Here is a 21125-nt window from a genome sequence, read left to right on the forward strand (position 1 = left end):
GGGTTCTCCGGGTGCTGCCAGCCCCAGCCCCAGCCCCAACCCTGCACTCTCCTATGGGATGAGGGGCTCTCAGCGCCAGCATTCCCTGCAGCAGGACCGGCTTGTCTCCTGGCGGGCAGAGCTGAGGAGGGGCTTGTCCAGGGGCCCCACATCGCTTCCATGCCCCCTGTTTCCATCACAGAACCTGGGAGCAGCAGACCCCTGGATCCCGGGGTGCGGAGCCCAGGGCACCCCTGTCCCGCTCCTGTTCCCTTTCCAGCAGAGCCGGGGGTGTTTGGTCGATCCCTCCCCACGGGCACGGCATGGCAGAGCAGGATGTGCTCCTGCACAGTGATCCGTGAGGGCCAGCCCGGCCACGTCCTCATCCCTCACCCCTTGCAGGGCAATGGACCGTGGTGGTGCCTTAACTCATTGTGGCCTTTAATTCATCTCAGGGCCAGGCTGGATGGGGCTTGGAGCAAGCTGCTCCAGTGGAAGGGGTCCCTGCCCATAGCAGGCTGGAGCTGGAGGAGCTTTAAGCTCCCTTCATCCCAAACCAGGCTGGGATTCTTGTGCAGTTCTTTTTCCCTTCCCCCAAGAGGCTTCAGGAGCTGGTTTGGATGCGGGTTTCAACCATCTAAAGGCTGACGCTGCTCTCCTAAACGGGAGGCAGCGATCCTGGCACCACGGGTGCGAAGTCTGCAGCTTCAGGGTGCTGGGATTTGGGTTCCGCATCCCCGTGAGCGCACTCAGAACCAGGAGACCATCGCTGAGGTTGCAGGGGACCGGCCTGTGCTGATGGTCCTGCGGGGCAGCTCCCTGCAGCGCAGCCCCAGAGCTCTGGCTGGGGGAGTTTTAACCCCCCCATGGCGAGGTTCTCGTCCTCGCCTTCAGGAGCCTTCTGTGCTCCGTTCCTCGCGGTTGGAGCTCCCCGCGGTGAGCAGCGGGGTCTGTGCAGCCCAGCGGAGCTCAACAGACGCGGGGAGTGCCGGGGCCCTCGCTCCGGCGAACCGGGAGGGCTGAAACCCCCCCTTGGGACCCGGCTGCGGTCCCTGCAGCCGCTCCGCGCTCACCGGGAGCTGCCGCCGTCCACCGGGATGAGGGCACAGCAGCTCCAGCGCTTCCCAGGCCGCGGTGCTCGGGCTCCGGGGTGGGAGGGAGCCGCTCTGCACCCGCCCCGTGCTGTGCCCTCATCCCCATCGGCTTCGCGAAGGCGTCTTCGGGCTCTAAGGTGGAGCCGGACCCGTTGGCAGTGAAAGCGCTGCAGCAGGGCCGGGGCGGAGCAGCAGGGTAAGAGCCGGCCCCGTGTCCTGCCCCGGGGTCCGAGTCTCTCTTGCCCTGTAAAGTAGCCCCGTTGTGAGGAAGAGGAAGGGAAGGGAAGGGAAGGTCCCCATGGGGCCGCGCTGAGGCCACCCGGAGCAGGCAGCAGGCAGCCAGACCCAGTGCAAGCTGCTCCCATCTGGTTCCTCAATCCCTATTTATAGAACATGGAGAAGCGGCCGGGATCGGGATCTGTGTCCCCGCTGGAGCCATGGCAGGGGCTGATGTCAGTGGGGTGAGGAAGGAGAAGCCCTGAAGGCCGAGAGCAGCTCTCAATCGTGTGATGGCTCTGCTATAGCAACCCAAAGGGTGTGCACTGGGGGCAGAGTGACTTCAGCTGTATCCCTGGAGAGCATTCCCTGGTGGCCCCATCCAGCATGAACTCCCAAGAGACCTGCCGCCGTGGGGTCTTGTCTTAATGGGAGCAACGTCTGCATGGTCATTAATGGGTGATGGCTAAATGTGACACACGGGTTGGAAAGGGGGATCAGCCCTTCGAGGGGATGCTCAGGAGATGAACTAAACGCTGTGGGACCAAAGCTTTGGAATACCACGATCCTTTGTGAGAACAGGGTGCAGGCTCCAAAGCCAGGTTGAGATTGGGTTGGTTTCCATCAGCGCCCTGCACCTTCAGGTCCTCTAATGGAGAGGAAAGGGACCAGCTTTCATTTTAGCTTCCCTGTGCAAAGAATGAACCAAGCATCCCGCTTCCCTCTCAGGAGCAGCGAAGCTGAGCTTGTTTTGGGAGCTCTCAAACCAGCCGATGATCCCCTAGGGATCCAGCCTGGACCGCGGAGCAGGCCTCCTGTGATGCGAGGCTGCACCTGAGCTGATTTGGTTCTTTGCTTTAGGGCAGCGTTTCCCTTCTGCTGGGTTTGCATTTGCAGGGCCGTGATTCATGGGTGCCTTTGGCCTCTTTCCCGGTGCAGGCTCCACATCTCCAGACCCCGGCAAGCAGGGAATGGCCTGACCACAGCTGTGTCAACAGGAACCGGTACCTACCTCACCTCTTCCCCCGGCACCGCCGCAGGGGCCTGGTTACACTGGAGGGGGCTGATTCAGCGACTGCAGGTGATAAAGTTGTGTCTCCATCACCCCCCTTCCACTGGAGCAGCTTGCTCCAAGCCCCTGTGTCCAACCTGGCCTTGAGCACTGCCAGGGATGGGGCAGCCACAGCTTCTCTGGGCACCCTGTGCCAGCGCCTCAGCACCCTCACAGGGAAGAGCTTCTGCCTAAGAGCTCAGCTCAGTCTCCCCTCGGGCAGGTTCAAGCCATTCCCCTTATCCATTCCATGATGAGTGTACCCAAAACCAGTATTAAAGAGGAGCAGGCGAGACAGAACTTGACTGCAGACATCTCATTTCCTTAGGAAATCAGGCTAAAAATAGGACAGGAACATAACGGAGCCTTCTTTCTCCTGTCACTCCCCAGCTGGGAATCAGCTTGTGTCCTGAAAGCGGAGTTTATTGCTCTTATTCCTGCTTCTGGGCTCCAGATGCTGCCAGGCGTGGACGTGCCTCCCATCAGCACTGGGAACACGATGCTAAGCGGCTGATGCGCAGGAGGACCCGCGCTGGGGATGGAGCGGGAGCTTCCCATGTCCCATTGGAGATGGCGGCCCTGTGGGTGCTGCCTGCGTGCTCAGGTCTCCTGCAGGCACGCACCGCAGGAACATCCGACACATGATATGGTCCATAAATACTTCTGGGCTCCTGTTACCCTGAGCTCCGTGCAGGGCCGCACGCATGCGCTGTGCCCTGCTGTGAGCCGGGGCACCAGAGGTGGTCACCCAGAGCTCCCCGTGCCAGGGATGGGTAAAGCCCTTGGAAAAGGGGCCGCATCCCGAGGGCAGGCACTGCCTGTGCCGTACCCCTGTGCTGGTACGGGTCTGTGCTGCTGGGTTCGCAGTGCTGGTGCCATCCACGCTGCACAGGCAGGCTCCATCCTGTTGGGATGTTCCAGGTCTTTTCTCCTGTTTCCAGCAGGATGTCAGTGCCAGCACGCACCCGTTACACGTTACCTGCATGCACACGTGTGTGTACACATGGACACAGCCCTGTGCTCCTGGGGGAGGCCTTGCACTGGTGTTTAACAGCCCCCCAGTGCTGCTGCCCCAAAGCACATGTAAAGCTGTGAGGTCTGAGCGCTTGGATATCACAGAGTCATGGAATCAGCCTGGCTGGGAAAGCCCTTCCAGCTCATCCAGTCCAACCCCTACCCCAGCACTGCCCAGGCCACCCCTAACCCATGGCACCGAGGCCTCGTCTCCACGGGGTGTGAGCACTTGCAGGGCCGGTGCCTGCAGCCCTGCCCTGGGCAGCCTGTTCCAATGCCTGAGCACCCTCTGGGGCAGGAACTGTTCCTCAGCTCCATCTAACCCTGCCCTGGTGCAGCTTGAGGCCGGTTCCTCTTGTCCCATCCCTTGTTCCTTGGGAGCAGAGCCCAGCCCCTCCTGGCTCCATCCTCCTGTCAGGCAGTTGGAGGCAGCCATCAGGTCCCCCCTGAGCCTTCTCTTCTCCACACTGAACCCCCCAGGTCCCTCAGCCCTTCCCCATCACACTTGGGCTCCAGGCCCTGCACCAGCTCCGTTCCCTGCTCTGGCCCCGCTCCAGCCCCTCAGGGTCTCTCTCACAATGAGGGGTTCAGCCGCTGGTTTGGGCAGAGCCGGGGTTCGCTCCTTGCCTCCTGCTGGGGGATGCTCGGAGCGCGCGGAGCCGCTGGGCTGGGTTTGGGGCCGCGCTGTGCCCGGAGCACGGAGCGAGGGAAGGGCTGGGGCCGAGCCAGCTCCGGCTCGTCCTCATTAACGCCCCTCGCACACGGGAGCGACTTCGCGCAGGCCGGGGGGGGCAGTCCCGGGCCGTGCTCCCCCCTTGGGGCGCTGGTTTGGGGCCGCTCCGCTCTTCCCTCCCTGCCCCGCTCGGGGCAGCAGCTCCTGGGGCTGGGGCTGGGGCTGGCGGAGGGGCAGGGGCCGGAGGCGGCAACCGGAGCTGTTTGCGTGCGGGGAAACTGAGGCACGGAGCCCGCCCCGCCCCATCGCGGGCTGGAGGAGGAGGAGGAGGAGGAGGAGGAGGCGGCGCTGGGCAGGAGCCCGGCCCTCGGGGCGGAGCCGCCGGAGCGGGGAGCGCCGGAGCGGGGAGCGCGGAGCCCCGGCCCCGGGATGAGCTTCCCGCGGCCCCTCCGCCGCTCCGTGAGCCTCAGCCCGGCCCGGAGCCTGCGCCTCGTCGTGCTGGGGCAGAGCGCAGTGGGCAAGACAGGTAGGGAGGGGTCCCCGGCATCCCCCCGGTGTCGCACCCGCAACCCCCGGTACCCCCCCGGTATGCCCCCGGAAACCCCTTCCTATCCCCCGGCACCCCCCGGTGTCCCCTCCGCTTTCCCCTGCCCCAGGTTTCACCCCCGGGGTCGAGCCCCCGGCGCAGTACGGTTGCCCCGGGTTGGGGATGGGGGGGTGATCCCCGTGGACCCGGTTCGGTTTAAGGGGAGCCGGGATCCCGCGGGCTCTGCAGCGGGGCTCGTCCCGGGGCTCGCAGGAGCAGAGCTCAGGCTTGGGGTTGCGGCGGTGCTTTGAGTCCGGTGCCCGCTTGCAGCGAGGGGAGGTTTGCGGAGCCTCCTGGAGCAGCGCTGGCTTTAGGTTCCCTTTAGGAAAACTGCCTTTCCCCGCGCTTTGCTCGGTGCTCCCACCTGTGGGGATTGGGATGCTGAGCAGGGAGCACCTGAGCTCCCTCCTTCACCCCCCTCCCGCCCTTCCCAATCCTCCATCCATGTAGTGAAGCGTCCAATGCTCCCGTTCTGGGCAGCATCCAGCGCTCCAGGAGCAGGGATGAGAGGCGCTGGTCACCGAGGGGGGAAAAGTGGTGTCCGTGTGGGTCCACGTTGTCTCCATTGCAGCGGGGCAGGGGAGCAGGGATGCCCGCAGAGCCTGGGGACACGGCTGTGTCCTTGCGCAGGGCAATGTCCCGCGGGCTGCCCGCTCCATAGAGGAATAACCACGGCAGCGGTGGCACCTCGGCCTGGCTCGTGGCCAGCGGCCCTGGCTGCTGGTGCTGTTGTGTTTCCATATACAGTAACCGGCGAGCTTCCCGGCCGGAGCCGCTGGAAAACCAGGATTCCCTGAGTGCATCACAGGAGGAGACTCCCGGGTCTGGGTAAGAGCCTGGCACTGGGAGCGCGGTCCGGCTCCAGGGGTACCCAGAGCACGGGGGTGTCCCTGCACTGTGGCCTCAGTGTCCCTGCGAGCAGAGGGAGAGCAGAGTGCTCCAGCTCATCCCCTCCAGCCTGAATCCATGGATCCCGCCGGGAGCTGTGGGTCCCTCCTGCAGGCACACGAGAGCTGCTGTGCTTCCTCCATAGGATAGGGTTGGATCATGCCGAGGGTCTTCCATGGCTCCCGGTGGTCGGGTGTCTGTGGGGCTGCCCTGCAGTGCCTCTGCGCCCTCAGCAGTGTGGGTTTTGCTGTCCCTTGGGGCTGTGGTGGTGACACAGACCATGAGACCGGGGCAGAGGGAGGGAATCGATACCCGACTCGTGCAGGGAAGAGCCTGGAGCATGCCAGGAACCGGGAGCAGCCCCTTGGAATGGCAGGAACACGATCCCCTGCAGCACTGGCACGGGTCTCTGTCCCCTTGGGTGCCGTCCTGCACATCCTCCCCTGCAAAGGGACACTGTGGCATCCCCCTTGGGTGCTGTGCCCAAGGGCTGGGTCCTCCTGTCTCTGAGCCCCTGCACCCACTGGAGCTGGGGACCAGGACACCTCTGGCTGGGGAGCATGGGCTGCAGGAGGCAGGGGGAGGAAGGGATGCGACACGTGGGGATCCCCTGTTTCGGGGAGGGGTGAAGGTGGGTTCCATCCGAACCCACCCCTGAGCCACCAAGCTCCTGGTCCTGGCAGGGTGGAGTGAACCCAGTGCCAGAGCATCCCCTGGGTGAGGTGTTCACATCCATCCCTTGGGAAGCAGAATCCAGGCTGGGAAAGCTGAGGGAGCCAAGAGGGGTGAGAATCAAAAGAGGAATTAACATCTGGAGAGGTGCAAAAGGGGGGAGGGACGGACACACAACAACGACCCCAAACCCTCGATTCTCAGCAAAACAGTTGGATTTTGGAGCAATTTGGAAATCTTTGTATTTCCCTCCAAATCTTGGGATCCTCCGAGTGGGTTTGGGTGCAGCCCCATGGCCAAGCCCCATCGGTAGTTTAAAGACTTGGTCTGGGTGTAAATCACCTGCAGAGGCTGCAGTTACCTCCACCAGTGTGAACTGTGCCGTGCCTCCGAGGAAAGCTCTGCTTTGGGAACAGCAGCAGGAGCTGAACTGATGCTGGTCCAAACGGAATATGAGCTTCACCTTCCAGCTCTGGGGTCACCAAGAAGAGCCCTTTCTGAGGTTACTTTGTTCAAGATGGAGGGGGAAAGGCCCTGGATAAGGCTCATGGATGTGCCGATGTCTCTGCCCGCACCCGCGCCTCCGGCTGGCAGCTCCGCTCCTGTTCTTGTGCTCCAGCCAGCTTTTAATCAATGTAATTGGCTCCTCTTCCTGCACAGCACCGTGTGCCCCAGGCCTGGTGCATGACACAGGGTCAGGGGCATCTGGAGCCCCTGATGTCAGTGGGGTGAGGAAGGAGAGGCCCTGAAGGCCGAGAGCAGCTCTCAATCGTGTGATGGCTCTGCTATAGCAACCCAAAGGGTGCGCGCGGGGGGCATCGTGACTTCAGCTGTATCCCTGGAGATACAGCTGTACCCCTCTTCTCGCACAGCACCGTGTGCCCCAGGCCCGGTGCATGACACAGAGTCAGGGGCTTCAGGAGCCCGAGCCTGGCTTCCCTCGTGCTGCCCCTGCTGATGCGCTCACCTCCTTGAAGCTGCTGACAGGAGCCTCCTGCGGGATCCTCGCTCACCTCCATGGAGCCCTTGTGGTAGCTGACACGTACCGATGCTTGTTCCATCAGATCCCAGGCTTGGGACCCAGGGGCGGCTTGGAAGGAGAAGGGATGGTGAATGCCCCCGGCAGGAGATGCTGGGGCTGGAGGAGCCAACAGCCCGGCTCTGGTTGGAGCCCCTGTTCCTGGGAGGAACACACAGATCCTGCCTGGCTTGGTGTGGGGGAGGATGTGGGGGACATAGGAACGGCTTGAACCTGCCCGAGGGGAGACTGAGCTGAGCTCTTAGGCAGAAGCTCTTCCCTGTGAGGGTGCTGAGGCGCTGGCACAGGGTGCCCAGAGAAGCTGTGGCTGCCCCATCCCTGGCAGTGCTCAAGGCCAGGTTGGACACAGGGGCTTGGAGCAAGCTGCTCCAGTGGAAGGGGTCCCTGCCCTGGCAGGGGTTGGAGCTGGAGGAGATTTAAGCTCCCTCGCGTTGTTGTTTTTTGCTGTTCCCACTCATTTTCCACCAATTTCTCTCTCTGCTCCCATCACCTTCCCAAGCCTCTTCCAGCCTCTCCACTGCCTTTCACTCCCTGCACAGCCTGTTCCTTACCATCAATAACCCCGCTAATGACCCATTACCGTCATCAACACCTTCAAGGGCTCCATCAGCTGTGCTCCCCGCAGCCGCCCAGCCACGGGGTTCTCTGCCTGCATCTGGGTGTGTTTTCCCAGCAGCAGCATTGACCAGATGTGATGTACAGGTTGGATGAGGCTTTGGGTGCCATGGTTTAGTGCGAGGTGTCCCTGCCTATGGCAGGGGGTTGGAACTCGATGATCTTAAGCTCCTTTCCAACCCTGACTGTTCTATGGTTCTATGGTTCTGTGTACACGAGGCCACACAGAGGGCTTTGCATCGCACCAGCACATCCACAGCATCAGCTCATGGATCAGCCCCCAGCCCCCCGGGAACCCCTTTGGATTACTTCAGACCCCGAGGTCCAAGCGTGACAATGGGGTTTGTGGCCTCTCCCTTTCCAAAGGCAGAGCGAGGTGTTCCTGAAGCCACCTCCGAGAGGGTGCTTGTGCTGCTGCCTGTTCTCCCCAGCGGGCATCTCCCTTCCTGCTGTGCAGGGAAGAGCTGAGAGCCAGAGCCAGCTCGCTCGGTCTGCAGGGCTGGAGAGCTGCTTCTGGGGATGCTCCTGGTCCTTTCCTGGTCCACCCTGCCGCATCCTAAAGGCAATTCCCTGCAGAAAGATATTCCAAACGGTGGGGGTCATAGAATCAACCAGGTTGGAGAAGACCTGTAAGATCATCCCGTCAGCTGTGGATGGTGAAGGTGAGCAGATGAGTAAGCCCTTGGCTTGGCTGGGGAGGCCTTCCCCCGCAGAAGGGCTGTCAGGAGATGCAGTTGGCCTCTTCCCCAAACCAGTCTGCTCTCCTCCAGTGCTTCCCTGGGGCAGACTGGACCCTGCATCGCCTCCTTTGAGGTGTTCTGGTGTGCGCAGTGTTTGAGCCTCCCGTTGGGATCGCTCCGTTCCTGTTTGAGCTCCGTGGCCCAGAGCTGGCTCCTGCAGCACTGCCCTCATGGGGCTGCTCCTGAATCATCCCTGGGCAGCCGATGCTCCCAAAGCATCCGACCCAGAGCTTCCCTTTGGTCCAGGCCGAGCTGTGAACCCACATCCCCATCCGGCCCCTTGGTCTCTGCCAGTTCACCACTGCCGTCATTATCCGTGCTGGTCGGGGTGACCCATTCCAGGCAGGGTCTGTGCTTTGTGCCCTCGCTCTGTTGTTCCTTGCCTTTGCTGTTGTTCCTCCTTCCCTGGGACAGCCCAGGAGTGACCGTGTGCCCTCTGCAGGTCCAAGCTGTGGGATTCCTTTCCCAGGAAAGTTCTCTCTCCATCAGCCCCTGGTGTGCCCTTGGGTACCACATTCTCTGCTGCTGCTGAACTGATGCAGCCAAGCACCACCTCGGGGCCTCTCCGGGCTCTCCCCTTCATCCCGAGCATCAGCACGGCCTCCCCACAGCTCTCCCTTGGCTGCTCCGTGGCGCGCTCGAGGCTTGTGAAAAGTCAGGTTAAAATGTGTCAGCTTTGCTGTTTTCCTGCATCTTCCCATGGGATGCTGCTGGGCCCTGCCTGGAATGACGCTGGGAACAGCTTGCTACCACCTCACCTGCTCTGCCCGTCTTCATGAGCATCAGTGTCCCCTCATCAGCCCCCTGTGCCACCCGGCCTGCTGGCATGGGCCCTGCAATGGTCCTGCTGCAGGGCTGGGAGGCTTCCGCATGCTCCAGAGCAGGAGATGGGATAAACCCAGCACGAGCCAGGGCAGGGACAGGCGCGGGTTTGTGTCCCTTTGGCCACATTGGGGACCTCTATCCGAGCCTGGTGCTCTGTGAGCAGCAGTGATGGGAACTCTCCAGCTGCCTCCCTGCCCCGCTCAGCCCAGCAGGGATTCCAGCACCTTCACTGCTTGGCAAACCTTTGCTTTCCCCCCTGCTCCCAGTTCCTGACCGTTTGCCAGCTGAGCCTCAGCCCTGTCGCTGGTCCTCGCACCCCATGGAGACCGTGCACCATGGCCAAGGAGCCTCTGGTTTTGGTCTGCAGCCCCAGAGGTCCTGCCCATCCCCAACAAGCGCTTGCTCGAGACCTGAGCTCTGTGTCCTTCGGCCTGCAGCGAGGGCTGAGCTGCAGCACCCACGGAGGAGAAGCCACTGCCACTTTGATGGAGCTGTTGGGCAAGCCTCCAGCCCTGCAGACCTCCAGCAGCCTGGCATTAGGGTGTAATTTGGGCTTCACAGCTCCAGTCTCTGGTGCAGGGATGTGGTAATTGGATAAAGGGGTTCAATTGCCCCCACTGTGTGCGGCTGCTCCTGCCATCCCTCGCCCCTGCAAGGAGGAAAAGCGGGGCCAAATGATTCAATCCCTGCGTTGATGCTGTGCCAGCAGATGGAAGATGGTGCCTGCCCCATCCCTGGTCAGGTTGGACACAGGGGCTTGGAGCAAGCTGCTCCAGTGGAAGCGGTCCCTGCCCGTGGCAGGGGTTGGGACTGGAGGGGCTTTAAGGTCCCTTCATCCCAAACCAGCCTGGGACCCTGTGCCTTTCATAGCAGGGGTTATTTCATCCCCTGCATGCCGAGAGCTGCCGGGATGCTCCTTGCAAGGATGAAACAATGGCCCCAGCTCGTGCCCAGCATCCCTGTGCCGGGAACCTGAATTCCTGAGCGCAGACATGGCAGGAAGCTGCTGTGCACCGGGATGGGCTGCTCCTTGCTCGGCTCCTCCTGGTGCCAGGCACCTTCCCAGGGCTGGGTTTGGCAGCACATGGCTGGGGCGAGGGGCACCTCTGGGCCCCTCCAGCTTTGGCTTTCTGCTGAGCCCCATGGGATCTGGTGCCAGCACCTCCCGTGCTCCCTGCTGTGAGCCTGGGCTGGCTTAGACCAACAGTGCTCAAGTCCATGGGACCCATGCAGGCAGTTACAGCACCAGCACCAGCAGAGCCTGACCCAGCACCGGCGTGCCCTGTGTCGAGCTCATCGGTGAGGGCATCACTCACCCAGCATAAACCAGCACGTGCATAAATCAGTGCAGGACGAGGCAGGAGGTGCAGGTTATGACCCCCCATGCAGGTGGTTGCTGCTGACAGCGAGCAGGCAGCTGAGAGCAGAGGTCTCTTCCTCTGCCTGGAGCATCCCATCTTGTACTGGGCTTTGGGCCTCCATGCAAACGTTTGCAGCATCGCCGCTGGGGAGGCTGCTCCTGGTGCCCCCCTGGATCCTTTCCATGGGGCCGGGGCAGGTCTTTGCTGCATCCCTCACCCCGACCGCTGCTGGCTCTCTGCAGGCTGACCATCACTGCTCTGTTGTGTCTCCTACAGCGCTGACCGTCAGGTTCATCACCAGGAGGTTCATTGGAGACTACGACCCAACCCTGGGTAGGTGAAGCCTTTCTCTTGTTGCTGCTGCCACTGGTGAGCCCGGGGACCCTGATGCACCCAGCTCCTGCAGAGCCAACCCTGCTCCCGAGCTCACCGTGTTCCCTGGCTCCTGCAGCCCCTTTTCCTTCCCTGTTGGTTTTGTTAAGGTAAAAACCCGCTGGGTTTACCTGCCTGTCCTTGGCCCTGCCTGTCCTTGGCCCTGCCTGTCCTTGGGCCCTGCCTGTCCTTGGCCCTGCCTGTCCTTGGGTTTGCAGCTGGGTTTGAGGTTTTGGGGTCCTGAAGCCACATCCCCACTGAATGGCCCCAAAGTGCCTGCTCGGGGGCTGTGCATCCTCCTGCCACCACCAGGGTGGGAGCTGGGGGGGATTCCCTGTTCCAACCCAGCTGGTTCCCAGGGAGCCTGAGGGATGGGGCTGGTTTGAAGCCCAGCCCCTCAGCCACTGCCCTGTGTGTTCCCTCCCCTGTTCACTTGATGCCAGAGCCATGCTTTTCCCTGGAGCACAGCTTGTTCTTCCTCTCTGCCTCCTGTTGTGCTCGCTCCATGCGACGGGAGGAACCACAGAGCCCACACGTGCGTGTTCCTGGTGCTGCTTGTGTCAGAGGGGAGGGAAGGGGCCTGTTTATCCCATAGGGCAGATGGGTTCCTGCCCTGTCGTGCCTGGCGCACGGGCACAGTGTGACCGGGCTGCTCCATCTGCCCGAGCACAGCGCCCTGTGAGCATGTGGTTGCCAAGCAGAGGGATGGTGCTTTCACTGCTGATGATGTTAGTGGAGCTCAAAGGGGTTTTGTGCTCCAGGGCTGCCCAGATGCCACCAGCAGCCACTTTCATTGCTTGGTTACAAAGGAGCTGCTGCTTGGGAGCAGGAGCTCAGTGCTGGATGGGAAAAAGGGCTGGTGAGGAGCATGAATCCTCTATGGAGAGGGCTTGGGACAAGGGCCTGTAGGGCCAGGCCAAGGGGAATGGCTTGAACCTGCCCGAGGGGAGCCTGAGCTGAGCTCTTAGGCAGAAGCTCTTCCCTGTGAGGGTGCTGAGGCGCTGGCACAGGGTGCCCAGAGAAGCTGTGGCTGCCCCATCCCTGGCAGTGCTCAAGGCCAGGTTGGACACAGGGGCTTGGAGCAAGCTGCTGCAGTGGAAGGGGTCCCTGCCCTGGCAGGGGGTGGAGCTGGAGGAGCTTTAAGGTCCCTTCAACCCAAACCAGGCTGGGATTCTGGAATTCTGTGAAAACAAACCCAGCTTCTCACCCTCTGCTGCTGATCTCCTCCCTTGCAGGAGCATCGCTCCATGGCCCCTTTCTGCTCCAACACTGAGCTCACTGTAACCCCTTTATTGCCAGCAAGGCAAGGTCCAGCTGGGCGCTGGCTGGGGCTCTGGACCCAGGGGAGATGCTGAGCTCAGTGCCATGGGCACAGGGTGGCCCTTCCCAGGCATGGGGACAGGCTGAGGACCAGCTCAGGGCGTGCTCTCAACAGCGGCCACAGGGGCTGGGGGCTGCAGCAAGCGCAAATCAACTTCTCCAGCCCAGGTTCTCATTTCCTACTGGGGGCTCCTCTCAGAGGCTTCTCTCTGTGTCCTGCTCCAGAGATGATTTACAGACACGTGGCTCTCATTGATGGGGAGATGGTGCACTTCGAGATCCTCGACACGGCGGGACAGGTGAGCTCCTGCTGCTCCTCACACCCTCAGCCTGCTGCAGCCAGATGGGCCTGCCCCAGCCCTGCAGTGCTCAAGGCCAGGTTGGACACAGGGGCTTGGGGCAAGCTGCTCCAGGGGAAGGGGTCCCTGCCCGTGGATGAGCTTTAAGGTCCCTCCCAGCATAAACCAGGCTGGGGTTCCATGGGTTTATCTTGGAAAAAGGATGCTTCAGAGAATTCATGTCTCTAGCATCAATCCCAGTGTGTCTTCACATCAATGTTTTCCCATTCCCATTACTGATTGAAGGAGACACCAAGCACTGGGATTGCAGCAGGGGAGAGCCCTGTGCTGGCTTCCCATGTAGCAGCATCCCTGCCTCTGGGCACCTGCTTTAACAGCACCAACTCTCCCTATCCCATATCAGGATGGGGCTGACCACTGTCCCCAACTTTCACTTTGCTCCCCCGATCAGATCCAGATCCAGCCCTAGGTCACCCATGTGCTCTGCACATCGCTGCTGTGTGCAAGCCATGGCCAGAAGCCTTCAGGATGGTGCTGACCCCTGGAAGGTTCCTGGTCCCCATCCGGCAGTGTTGGTGCAGGGAGGTGTTGGGTGTTAACAGGAGCTTGTGTGCCTGGCAGGAGGAGGACTCGCTGCACATAGAGGAGAAGATCAAGTGGGGCGATGGCTTCGCCGTGGTCTACTCGGTGACGGACAGATGCAGCTTCGACGAGGTGATGCGGCTCTGCTTCCTCATCAACCACATCCACTCGAGCCCCCGGCGCAGCGGCGCGGGCGAGCAGCCGCCCGTCGTCATCGTGGCCAACAAGAAGGACCTGCAGTTCGACCGCATGGTGTCCACCGAGGACGGCCAGAACCTCTCCAAGGCCTTGAAGCTGCCTTTCTACGAGATCTCCACCCGGGACAGCTACGAGGAGCCCGTGGCCGTGTTCAACGCCCTCTACCAGGAGCTCATGAGGCAGGGGCACTTCTCCCCGGGCTCCTTCAAGAGGAGGACGGTGTCGAAGCTGATGGAGAAGATCCCAAAGATGCAGGCGAGCTCCAGCTCGCACCCAGCGGGACGCAGCCTCAGCTTCAACTCCTTCAGGGACTACATCCCCGAGTGAGCGGACACAGGGACAGGTCTTATCCTGCTGCTTCAGCCCCAGGGGCAGCTCGTGGGGCTGTGCCGGCTGCAGGAGGAAGGGTTAGAGATGGGGCACCGGGGTTCAGCAGCCTTTGGAAGCCTGTTTGCACAGACAGGCTTCGTGCCAGCAGGGACGATGTTCTCCACCCACCCATCTGTGGTCCCTCGTCCTCCCCCTGCCCGGCTGAAGTCAGCACTGGTTCGTGGTGGCTTCAGCGGTGCTGGGCCAGCCTCGGGAGGCTCAGCAGTGTTTCAGCAGGGATCGGACCCTGCACAGACACCTCTGCGGGTTTCCCCTCTCCCCTGACAAAGCTGGGTCTGTCTGTGCCCTGCAGCGTGCACCACAGCACTGGGGTGGCCCCAGCTCCAGGGCAGCCATTGGGCACCCCTGCCTTGGGATCATGGGGGGAAAGATCCCCCGGATGCTCAAAACCTTTCCCTTGCCCACGTCCCCCTCCATGCCCAGGCTCACTGCACCGGTCAGTGGGTGCTGGGGGGAAAGCCACATCCTCATGGTCCCCACAAGGAGCCCATTCTCCCCCTGCAGCCACCAGCATCCATCTGTCCAAGCCCAGCACTATGTTCCCATCCCCATTCTCCCTTGGGCTGTGACCTGAAGCCACTGCAGAGGGGCAGAACCCCCAGGCCCGTGCCTATGGAGGAGCTCCTCCATCCCCACTGCCCATGGGCTGTCCCCAGGGGCATGTTTAAAAGCAAACCAGGGATTTGGGGAGGGGGGGGAAGCCTCTACATCCCTGGCTGATCTGAAACCCAGTTCTCAGTGGCTCAGGCTCCTTCACTGCCCCTGTAAGTGCAGTCCCTGCCCAGGGCAGATGCTGCTGCTCCATCTCCAGCTGGAGCCATCACATCCCCGGTGCTTTGCTGGGTGCTGCCTTTGAGCCTGCCCCTGTTTTCCACCTCCATCTCCACGCCACCCAGGCAGCCCTCCTGCGAGGGGAGGCACATGGAACACACTGGATTGCTGATGCACATTGGAACCCTAGGCTGGGATCACGCTTCTGCATCCGAGAGGAGCAGTGTTCCCAGAGCAGCTTCTCCTGTTCCTGCCTTTGCCCTGCACCTCTCTGTGCTGTGAGCAAACCCATGGGTGCCCATTTGAACCCTGGATGCAGGGAGCTGAAAATGATGCTCCATGCAGGGACCCCCTTTTCTGCTGAATTGCCCCATTCCCACAGGGAAAACCACCTTGGGCTGGGAATTTGTCTGCTCAGAGCCAGGGCAGTAAAGGTGGAGGGAGCAGGGCTTGCAGACAGCAGCATCTTCTCCTTTCTCTCCCTCCATCCCACCCAATGCCCAGCGCTGCCATGCAGGGTGCATGTGCAGGATGACCTGGGGGGTTACACCGTGTCCCCCATAGTGACCTGTCACACCCCTGCTGCTGCCCCTCTGACAATAAAAGCCATGTTGGCAACTGCCAGCGATGCCTCGGGCCTGCCAGTGCAGGGCAGGGGGGTTTTGTTGTGCTCTGTCCCTTTCGGGGTTAAGGGTGCAGGGAGGGGAAACGCAACCTTTATATTAGGGCCAGGCATCTCTGTTGTCATCTCTGTGCCTCCTATGGAGCCAGGCTGAGAGAGCTGGGCTGGAGCAGCCTGGAGAAGAGAAGGGGAGACCTGAGAGCAGCTCCAGTGCCTAAAGGGGTGCAGGGAACCTGGAGAGGGGCTTGGGACAAGGGCCTGTAGGGCCAGGCCAAGGGGAATGGCTTGAACCTGCCCGAGGGGAGACTGAGCTGAGCTCTTAGGCAGAAGCTCTTCCCTGTGAGGGTGCTGAGGCGCTGGCACAGGGTGCCCAGAGAAGCTGTGGCTGCCCCATCCCTGGCAGTGCTCAAGGCCAGGTTGGACACAGGGGCTTGGAGCAAGCTGCTCCAGTGGAAGGGGTCCCTGCCCTGGCAGGGGGTGGAGTTGGAGGAGCTTTAGGGTCCCTTCCAACCCAACCCAGGCTGGGATTGTGCTCTGAGTAGTTTATACCAAGTAACACAGGTTTCTGCATGCCCAGCACCGCACTGGGCTGGAGCTCCAGGCTGCCAGGAAATCCATTGCCTTGGACAAGCCTTGGGAACATCAGGGATTTAAGCAACATCCTTGAGGACACCAAAACCTCCGTGGCTTGGCAAAAGGCTGGAGCAGACATTCAGCATCCCAATGGGGTTTAATCCTCTTGAGCCAGGCTGTTATCACAGCCCCACGCTGCTGGGTTTGGGGGCAGAGGCTCTGGCTGCTGCAGCAGCGTTCAGCTCGCTTGGAGATGCCATAAACCCTTGAAATGAACCCAGACGAGAGCCCCGCCAGCCCTGGCTTCCCCTTGGACAGATCCCTGAGGATTCAATGCCCCGAATCGTGCTCCTGTGGTGAGCAAACAGCAGCCGCGGCGGCACCTCCCACTGCTGGCGCCCAGGGCTTCCAGTAGTGCTGGGAAGGAGCAGTTCTAAACCGGCCCCTTGGCCTCAGCCCTCCACAGGGTTCGTTTCACCCCACGGGAGGGCTGTGGGTACGTGAACGGAGGTGGGATTCAAGGGAACCCTGGCAGAGCGAGCCCCGGGCACGCCTCTGGGAGCTGTGAGAGGGGCAGGGGGCTCCGTGCGGTTTCAGAGCGGGGAGCGGAGGGGGGATGCGGGGCTCCCAGGCTGGGATGCTCCGGAGGAAGCCCCAGGCCCACGGCTCAGCTGGGACGTGCGGGAGGAGCCTGGCGCTGCGGCGGGCACTGAGGGAGATGGCAGCGGTTTGTGTCGGAAGGGACCTGAAAGCCCCCCCAGCTCCAAGCCCTCCCCGGGCAGGGACCGCTCCCACTGGAGCAGGGGGCTCCAAGCCCCGGTGTCCAGCCCGGCCTGGAGCCCGATGGACGGGAGCGGGGCAGCCGCGGGGAGCAGCATCCTCCCGCTCCCTGTCCCCAGCTCGCTCCGGCGCTGGGTCTATCCCCTAAGGAATGAAGGGAGGGTTCCCAGCCAGAAGCTCCGGGTGGCCGCTGCTGCTTCCAAGCGCAGCCCCTCGCGGGGTGGGAGGCAGCTTGGCCCCTGCTCACCGCTGGAATTAGGCAGGAGCCTCTTTGGGATCAAGGCTCAGCTGCATCCAGAGAGGCCGAGGGGCGGCTCAGGCTGCTCAGCGCTAATCGCTGACTGCTGGGAGCCTGCAGCGGTCTCCCGGGGCGGTTCCCCACTCCGGTATAAAGCTTGGCCCTGAGGGGAGGGGGGAAGATCCGGTCACCACTGAGGGTGATGAATGGGGACGCCCCCATGAATCCTAAATGCTCGTGGTGGGAGTTCTGCAGGGCTCATGCAGAGAGGAGGAGGAGGAAGAGGAAGGTCTCGGTCTCTGCCTTCCCTGTAGCTTTGGAGGCTCAGGGAGGTGGGTTAAAGCAGGTCCCTGGAGAGAAAGTGCTCCGAGCTCTGTCCTTGGATGTCTTGCAGCCCCTTGGAGGTGTTTGGTTCTGTGGGGCTGCAGCCTTCCCCTGTCTGAGAAGGGCAGTGCCACTAAGGTAATATTTAAGGGGATTTGGGGTGGAGGCCAGGGCTGTGTGGTTTGGTTTGCCCTGGAGACCTCTAATAAACCCCCATGCTTACGGAGGACCAGACTTCAAGGCTGCCTAATGCCCCATGCAGGAAGGAGAGACTGGTGGAGCTGGGTACCCTGTACTGATCCTCTGGACGGGTGCTCCTGTGTGCGAATGGAAATGGCACTCCTCTGGGGACATGTGGGTGCCCAGGAGGTTGTCCTGCACCCAGGGACCATCAGCACTTCAATGTCTGCGCTGTGATGGCTCAGCCCCATGGGGGGAAGCTGGAGAGTTTTGGTCTCCTCATCCCAAAGGCATCTCCAGGGCAGTGACTTGATTTGGCAAGGGTGCAGGCTGCAAATGTGCTTCCCAGATTGCTGGGAAGCCTGGAAGAGACAAGTGAGCCAGAAACATCCTTTCCCCACAGCTCCCTGGCCTGCTGCTCACCACCAGCAGCTCCCTGGTGTGCTGAGCATCCCTGTTATCCCCCTTAACCCTGTCTGTGCATGCCTGTGCAGGAAAAGCCATGATGTGCATGATGTGTGAACTGAGATTGGTGCCTGTGGCTTTAGCTTCTCCCTTTGGTGCACCTGGGTTGAGGCCTCCCGAGTGACAAGGGGCAGGAGCTCTTTGCACTCATGCTCAAGTCCTCTTGGTACCTGCTGCTCTGCTTACATATCCTATGTGGGTTTGGGATCTTACCATTAAGGCCACTGCAGGGCTGGGACTCCAGCAGCCAAAGCCTTGCTCAGAAAGATAGACCTGTGCTTTGATGGGGATGGTAAAGCTGGATTCGGCAGGAGAGGGGATCACCTCTTAGCAAGGTGCACAGAGAAAGCCTAAGAGGTGGGGTGGAGCTGCAACCTTTATCATCAACCTTGTGCCTTTAGTGTGTGTATCTGTATGTCAAACAGAGGGTTTGGGCTTTCTGAGGGCTTTTCCTGGAGGAGCAGTGTGTGGATCTGGCCTCACTGCAGCCCCAGACCCATTGGGGGGTGATGGGGAAAGCAGAGCTGCTGGCAGCATCTTCCAGGCAGGGCCTGCTTTTAGACCCCCAAACCAAGCACAACCTCTCCCCTAACCCAGAGCTATTCACTGGGCTCACGGAGCTTGTCTGGGTGATGCAGTGCTCCCTCCTGTTAAGGTGCCCATGTTGGGTGCCTGGGGGCTGCTGGGTCTGGGGGTGCCGGAGGGCAAGAGCCCAATCCAGGTGGTTTTCCTTGGCACAGCAGCTCCTCGATCCCAAATCATCAGTTCCAGGGCAGTCTCCTGCAGTGAGTGCAGGGGCTCAGTCCCCGTCACCTCCTCACCCCCCCGGTGTTCCCTAAATGTCAGGGTTTGCCTGGGGTGAAAGCAGGGACAAGGGGGCTGGTTCCTGGTGCAGGGGACACGATGGGGTTGGGAAGGGACAATGCCTGAGCGGCTCTTTCCAACCGCTGTTGCTATTTCTGTGCCTGCGCTCTCAATGCGAGCCCCACTGCTCGTTTATTGCTGTTATAAATAGCCGTGGAGCTGCCTGGGAGCTCATGGAAATCCAGGAACGCTTCCAGGGGGAATCTGGGGCTGAGATCTAGGGGCTTTGGAGCTACATCCCCCTCTTTCATCCTTGCTTTTAAGCTATTCAATAGCTTAGCTCTAACAAGGAGCACCAGGCTCTGCAAGGCAAAGGGAGTTTTAGCACAGCCGAAGGCTTTTGCTGGCCCTGAAAGGAAGAGCTGGGAACTGCAACGGGGAGAAAAGCAAGAGGAAAACCCCTCGGCAGCGCAGCAGCTGCCTTCTTCCTGGGTTTCAGTTTTAAGTCATCACCTCCAGGTCCGCCAGCAGCAGATGGACCAGGGGCAGGGACCACAGTGGAGGTGAGGGCAGGAGGAGCGTGCACAGGGTAACAGGGTTGGAAGGGAGCTTAAAGCTCCTCCAGCTCCAACCCCTGCCAGGGCAGGGACCCCTTCCACTGGAGCAGCTTGCTCCAAGCCCCTGTGTCCAACCTGGCCTCGAGCACTGCCAGGGATGGGGCAGCCACAGCTCCTCTGGCATCCCTGCTGCCAAGCCCTGGGCCGTCTGCTTTGGCTCACCCTGTATCTGCTGGCCTGGGTACACAATGGGGTTCGGGTGCAGGCTTTTAAGGTAACGTAGGATCCATCCCCACTGCAAGAGCTTGGCCAGAGCCTGGGGGATGAGGCTGCTCCCTCAGGGAAGATCAAGGAGAGACGCCAAGTCCTGGAGGCTCTTTGCTGCTCCAAGTTTCCTTTGTTCTGGGCCAAGCACACATCTTTCTTCCTGTCTTTTGCTTTCTTCTCCTTTCCCTCTTTCTAATGATAATATTTAAACTCATCCAAACCGGGCTCCCCAGTGCAGCCTGGCCCCACCACTGGGGCGCTCTGCCTGCCCTCACTGGGGCTTTGAGGCTGTAGGAAAGCACTGATGCTGAGGACTGGTCCTCCCCCAGTGCAGCCCCTGCTCCTCGCCTCGCATGCATGGAGGATCCCTGTGGATGCTGGTGCTCTGCTTTTCCAGGCAGCCTGAAAGGTAAGGACAGGGTTTGTTTTCAAAGGATGTGGTATGTGAAGTGCGGGGATAACGCAAAGGCAGCCGTTCCTATGGGCTGCTCAGCCTAAATCGCAGTGGGAATAAGCCTTACTCCCTGTTTTCTGGGTGTTTTGCCACAGTTTTGCTTCCTGAGCTCTGCTTATTGATGCGGATGGGTTAAATGTATTCCCAAGCACCCACTGTACCCCTTCCCTGGCACCAGCAGCTTATGGGAGCTGCATCCACCTACCTGAGCCAAAGCCCTTGAGGTCTGGGATCGAAGCCCTTTGGAGGTGGCTTGGACATTCCCATGGGATGTAAATGGGAGCCTCGGGGTCTTGTCAGAGCTGCAGAGTCAGGAAGGGGGAAAAGATTCCCTACTTTGCAGCGGAGGAGACTCAGAGCTGCAATAAACCCTCAGCAAGGAGAGGGGCTCTCGGCTTGCTGGGGACGCCGTGAACCACCCCAAATGTGTTTTCCTGCTGGCGCTGGTCAAGGAGAGGTGGTTTTCCTTGGCGCTGCGAGGAAGATGAGGTGGGGCTTTGGGCTGTCCATGGGAGCCGGGTCGTGCTGTGAGTTAGGAGGGGCAGGACCATCGGCAGCGCCATTCCTGCCCTCCAAAGGGTGGGTGGGAAGGGGCTCAGCCCCAAATCCCCCAGTGCCTCTTTGCAGAGCCGGGGGGGGGGGGGTGTTTATTGGGGTGCTGGGATCTGCAGCAGGATTCTCCCTGGAGCAAGGAAGATTTGAGCTGCTTTTAAAGAAAAGCTCTCATGAAACCCCACTGTTTCCCTGGGATCCCAGCCGGGAATCCCCCCCCAGCCCCTGCAGCAGCAGCCACCGCGCTCCCCATCCCTGGGCTCTCTAATCCCAGCCTGGAGCGGGTCACGGCCCCTCTGCCGTCCCGTGGATGTGATTTAAGGTGTTCCATGTGACAGAGCTTTGCCTTCAGCTGCTGCCAGCACCCCCCTCGCTCGCCCCTGGCCTGCTCTGGGTGAGGAATGGGGAGCACGGAGCCCTGAGCTGCTCTCATGGGGTCCTGGGGCTGCTGCCGCATCCCCTGCCCTGGACACGCAGGGAGGAGCACAGCCCCATCCCAAAGAGCACCCTGGTCTCTACCTGCTTTAACCATGGTGCAGATGGGTTTATAAACCCCATGAGGAGGCAGATGCCTCACTGGTGCCTTGGCATTTCGGGTTTATGCTGCAGCTGAACAGCTCCGAG

At 61.2% G+C, this 21125-nt stretch overlaps 1 protein-coding gene across 1 annotated transcript; it reads left to right on the forward strand.

Moving 5' to 3' along the window:
* Nucleotides 1–4389: 4389 nt before the first annotated feature.
* Nucleotides 4390–13889, forward strand: LOC133212323 (ras-related and estrogen-regulated growth inhibitor-like). The gene is made up of 4 exons (XM_061353584.1): nucleotides 4390–4553; nucleotides 11030–11086; nucleotides 12671–12744; nucleotides 13366–13889. The coding sequence occupies exons 1-4, from the start codon at nucleotides 4457–4459 to the stop codon at nucleotides 13849–13851; spliced, it is 714 nt and encodes a 237-aa protein (XP_061209568.1). The 5' UTR covers nucleotides 4390–4456; the 3' UTR covers nucleotides 13852–13889.
* The last annotated feature ends 7236 nt before the right edge of the window (nucleotides 13890–21125 follow it).

This window comes from Neopsephotus bourkii, unplaced genomic scaffold (genome assembly GCF_033783945.1).
Source record: "Neopsephotus bourkii isolate Nb327-2 ecotype Australia unplaced genomic scaffold, CSIRO-AGI_Nbou_v1 NB_689, whole genome shotgun sequence".
Taxonomy (NCBI): Eukaryota; Metazoa; Chordata; class Aves; order Psittaciformes; family Psittacidae; genus Neopsephotus; species Neopsephotus bourkii.

Coding starts and splice junctions, on each gene's coding strand:
- LOC133212323 (XM_061353584.1), top strand. CDS start 4,457: ATGAGCTTCCCGCGGCCCCTCCGCCGCTCCGTGAGCCTCAGCCCGGCC. Junction 11,087..12,670: donor AGACTACGACCCAACCCTGG/GTAGGTGAAGCC, acceptor GTCCTGCTCCAG/AGATGATTTACAGACACGTG. Junction 12,745..13,365: donor TCCTCGACACGGCGGGACAG/GTGAGCTCCTGC, acceptor TGTGCCTGGCAG/GAGGAGGACTCGCTGCACAT.